Source organism: Plasmodium fragile (genome assembly GCF_000956335.1).
Source record: "Plasmodium fragile strain nilgiri unplaced genomic scaffold supercont1.85, whole genome shotgun sequence".
NCBI lineage: Eukaryota > Apicomplexa > Aconoidasida > Haemosporida > Plasmodiidae > Plasmodium > Plasmodium fragile.
In genome coordinates this window covers 52,099-56,683 of record NW_012192665.1, presented here as the reverse complement: position 1 = coordinate 56,683, position 4,585 = coordinate 52,099, and the positions used below count along the sequence as shown (strand labels likewise).

General features: G+C 38.3%; 2 protein-coding genes across 2 annotated transcripts; one reads left to right on the top strand and one right to left on the bottom strand.

Moving 5' to 3' along the window:
* Nucleotides 1-915: 915 nt before the first annotated feature.
* AK88_04973 (uncharacterized protein) lies at nucleotides 916-1,848 on the top strand (the record flags this gene model as incomplete). The annotated part of the gene is made up of 1 exon (XM_012482577.1): nucleotides 916-1,848. One exon carries the CDS (start codon nucleotides 916-918, stop codon nucleotides 1,846-1,848), a length of 933 nt encoding a protein of 310 aa, XP_012338000.1.
* Nucleotides 1,849-2,495: 647 nt separating this feature from the next.
* AK88_04972 (uncharacterized protein) lies at nucleotides 2,496-3,513 on the bottom strand (the record flags this gene model as incomplete). The annotated part of the gene is made up of 2 exons (XM_012482576.1): nucleotides 2,496-3,007; nucleotides 3,198-3,513. 2 exons carry the CDS (start codon nucleotides 3,511-3,513, stop codon nucleotides 2,496-2,498), a joined length of 828 nt encoding a protein of 275 aa, XP_012337999.1.
* Between the last annotated feature and the right edge of the window lie 1,072 nt (nucleotides 3,514-4,585).

Sequence of the window (4,585 nt, the reverse complement as noted above, 5' to 3'; positions counted from 1 at the left end):
AAACAAAAAAAAGGAACAAAGAAGGTATAATTGTTAAGCGCTAAATATAAGGTACGAAATAGCTAGCGAAAAAAAAAAAAAAAAAAAAAAAAAAAAGCCGGGTAAACATTTTCATCGAACGGACGAACAGCAGTTGCGTGTAAGAAGGGCCAACGAATTCACATCAAGTGGCGTACATGATAGGCCAGCATTAAACAAAGGGAGCGCACTCCGAGCGTGCCAGTTATTCGTTCAGTTCTGAATTTTTGTTTAACGGTGCGTCTGCTTAACTGCTCGTTCGGTATATCACGGCTTCGCATTCATGAACAAAAGCGGATTGGTCGTTGCTCGTTAGGTAACATATACGAGAGTTCGCTGATAAGTGCCATCGAACGAGCGTTGTATACTTATGCAAATGCACAGGCAGTGTAGATTATTTTTCGTGCGTGTAGCATTGGAAAGCTGCTTCACCTGTTTTTTTATCGTTTCCTCCTCTCCCTCTTTTTTTTTTTACTTTGCGGGCAAAAATTGGCGCCGTATTTTTTGCAAAAAAGGACACAACATATACAACACTCGGCAAAATTTATCCATTGGGAATGCGACATCACGGGGAAATAAACAAGTAAAAAAAATGGGCACGGAGTGACGAAATCTGCGATCCTTCGCGCACGAGTCTCACACCATGTGTCCCACTTCAGCACAATTGTAATGCCAAAATAAAGCTTTTATAAAGCATGCCCCCTGTTAGCGCAAATAATTGTGGCGCGTTGCCCACGGTGCTGCAAGCAAATTTCCAGACTTGGAAAAAATGCAGAAAAAGTAAAAAACGCTGAACAGGTAGAAACGGCATAAAACGCAGAAATTACCCAAGAAACGCTACACAAGGCACTCAAAGGACCAACTGGAAAAAAAATAAAAAAACGCTACCCCCCCAGGATGAGCAGCCCTATCAATTATTCCAAGTTTGACCAGATCGATGTGAGTTCGTCAGACGACGAACGGAAAAGTAGAAAGCCTCAACTAACAAAACTAGGGAGGAAGGATAAAGTCGTCTTGTCGCCTAGCGGATTAACCATTTTGAAAGACGGAAATGGAGACATAAACAACACAGATGTGTGCAAAAGCACCAATCAACAACATACCAAAGCGCACATCGAATGTGAATCTGTGGGGGCTACCCAAAATGGTGTTGCTCAAGCGGATCAGAAGGAGGACGCTTTGAAAAATAAAAAAAAACTCGAAAATATGATAACAAACGGAGCTGTTGTTCCCTTTAAGTACATATGGAATCAGTCGATACAAGAAATTAACGCTTATATTGCCTTGCCTTTGCACACGAAAGCAAAATCGCTAGTCATACAAATACAGGAAGATAAAATGATTGTTAAAAAAGTTGTAAAGCAGGAAGAAGCAGTACATATTAAAAGCGCACAAAGAACAAATGCCATGTCCAACCAGGAGGAAGTGCTAATTGACAAGACATTCCCCTATAAGATAAGCGAGGATGAAGACACCCAACTGTGGGAAATAAAAAACATAAAAATAAACTGGAAGGATATTTTCCATCTTGCTAATGAAGTGAATAATCAAAATTTACACTTCAACTTTGGACAAGGTGCAATGGAGAAGGAAGAAACATTTTTATGTATTAATTTAAAAAAAAAATACGAATTTGAGGGCTTTTATGTTTGGTGGGCATGCTTATTCAAAGATGATCAGCCAATAAACTTATCCAACTTGCCAATTCGCAAAGCAATGAACACAACAGGGAACAACAGCACGTCGTTCAAAAATATGTGGCAGGAAGCCCATGAAACGTTTAAAAAAAACATATCAAAAAGGGGCCTCCCCCGTCGTGTCGATCTGTGACACACTCTCGAATAGGTAAAAAAAAAAAAAAAAGGGATGCACAAGAATGTTGTAAAATTAAGAAAACCGTGGAAAATTTTTAAATGATTGCTTCTCAATGCAGAACCTCTGCTTAAGAAACGCCCCTCTGTAAGTTTTTTATTTTTACCAGAGTGTAGTTAATAATTTGTAAAATGCTTTTGTTTTTTGTGTGTGTGTTTTCTCCTTTTTTTTTTTTTTTTACTATCCCATCTATTTGTCCATTTTGATTCTTTTTAAAGATTTCTTCCAATTCGTTTGTATAGCTCCTCTCCCCCTTTTTAAGCAATTTCATATTGTCCATATGGATCCTGCACATTTTAGCACAAAGTGAGGACTAGGCAAAGGATCAACATTTTGACGTTTGCATAATGCAGCATTACGTACGGGTAGAATGCGTCTATTCGATGCAAGATCCATTTTTTTTTTTTTAAAAGCCATGTAGTAAAATAAAAAATATGAACGGTGCAGGTGATATGTGGGAGAATATATAAAAAAAAATATATATAATTATATGACGCTTAGATAGCTATACAGCTAGCTAGCTAGCCAATATTGCCAAACAGTGTTACACAAATTTAAAAGAAAACGAAAAATTCAAACACAACAGACTGGACGCACATGGGCGATCACTTTACTGTAACGTTTAAGTAAAGCGGTATGGAATCTTTGAGCAGCATCCAATGCGAGTCTGTGATTGTGCACAAAACAACTTTATCAATTGAATTCATATTACTCTTCTCCTTAAAGAATTCGTAAATTCCTTCCAAACAACACACGACAACGTCATGCCTTTTAAACAGGCTAATGCCACTGCCAAGCAGGGGAAAAACAATCGTCTTAAGGTTATTCATTTTTGCTGTTAATAGGATGTCCTCATAACACTTTCTTAATTTTGCCGTTTCGTTATAGTACGGTTCGACCACATGTATAATCCATTTGTATGCACTGTTATGCCCTTTCGTTATGAGTATATCCTTTCCTTTATGTTCCTCTCGAGCAGTTTTCATTTCGGTGAAGAGTGCGTCACCACATGTTTTTAAAAAATTACCTGAACAGTCATACCCGTTTCCTTCTTTGGTCAATTCAAACATGTGGTTTGTTCCGTTCACGGCTGCGTCGCCTCGCAGGTAGGACAAGTCTGCAAAGGGGAGAAGGGAAAGATGTGTAATGAAATGGTTATGCTTACACGTGTTCATGATACACCAGCCAGGTTACTGTCCACTTTCGCAGAACTGCTTTGTACATGCGCGAAATTTCCCTCACGCTGTGATGCAAGATATAGGGCTAAAACACCCCCATGTGTATAGGACACGGTTAAGCACGTGTACCTCCAAAGTGAAGAGCCACTTTGCTCAAAATATTGTCCGGATTTTCATTCTTGTTAAAAACAGGAATATTCTTCACGTTAATAATTTTATGCACATTTTTAATTGTTGGATAACTCTGAAAAACATCATGGTGTCTCTCTTGTAAGAGAAGTTCCACATCTTCTATTTTGTGTAATTCATGGCTTTTTATTTTTTTGCTTTTTATTAATTTACTGATGTTAACATTTTTGCTCGTTTTAAAATTACACAAAAAGGGTTTATTCAAGGAGCAAGCGGTATGTATCGTACCCTGTTTCGTCAGCTTAAAAAGGAACATCTTCGCCAATAAACTGTTATTTCTTTTTCTTTAGCAGTGTAGATATGCATTCCTAGCAGAGGAAGGTGTACTCTTTCACATTTTGGCTAAATAGTTATACGCTCCAAAGGGTTACCTAGGCGGGGAAAAAAATAAAATATATAAAAAAAAATTCTTCTGCATAAATTTTGCAAACAAATTGTGCTACTCGCGAAGTGTTGAATAAATACACCGTTGGGGAAAGATGAAAAAATGAGTGGAAGAAAAAACAAACGAACCCAAAAAAAAAAAAAGGAAATGGTGCAGAAGCACACATGTTTAATGCGCATGCTAGTGTATGGGCTTAAGCGCACATATTGTGGCACATGTACGCCTGAACAAACGGAAATATATTGTAGGCTGAGGGGATGGAAGGCCACAAAAAAGCAGAGGGAAAATTTAACATTTGTACACGCAGTGGGGGACATGAGACTTCAACCCCAAAACACACTCTTAATGGAACCTGAACCGTTGCACCGTTGTGTGCATTTCAACAAACGTGTAAACAGCTAAGTGTTGCCTGTCTACTAAATCTCTCATTCTGTCGCTACACCCGGGTCAACCACCTCTTCATGCACACCATTTGTATATCACGTAGCGAAAGGATCACTCCATAAAAGGAAAAGACTCATTTGTCGATGATCCTAAATTGGTAATAAAATGTAAAAGCGTATCAACACCTTTCCATGTGTGTAACAATCCGTTCAGTCGCAAAAAACCAAAGCGTAACCTCAATACCACCCTTAAGTCAGCAAAATTGTGCGCGGGCAAACACCGCCCTATGTCCCTGCCCACTGTTAATGTATAAAATATTAAAGGCGAAACGCCTAGTATGTTATACTTTTTTGTGTTCCGAATTAGTTAAACCGTTAGAGGTTTTTTGTAAAACGTGAGAATGTCCTGGTCAGCAATGCTGTACAGGATGGAAGTATGCGGTCTTTTACTCTCCCCCATGTGGTCACCGAATAGGGAGAGCAAAAAAAAAAAAAAAAAAGCACAGAAAAAAAAATCATATAGTGGAAATAATGGAGAAAATGCAAAAAAAAAAAAAAAA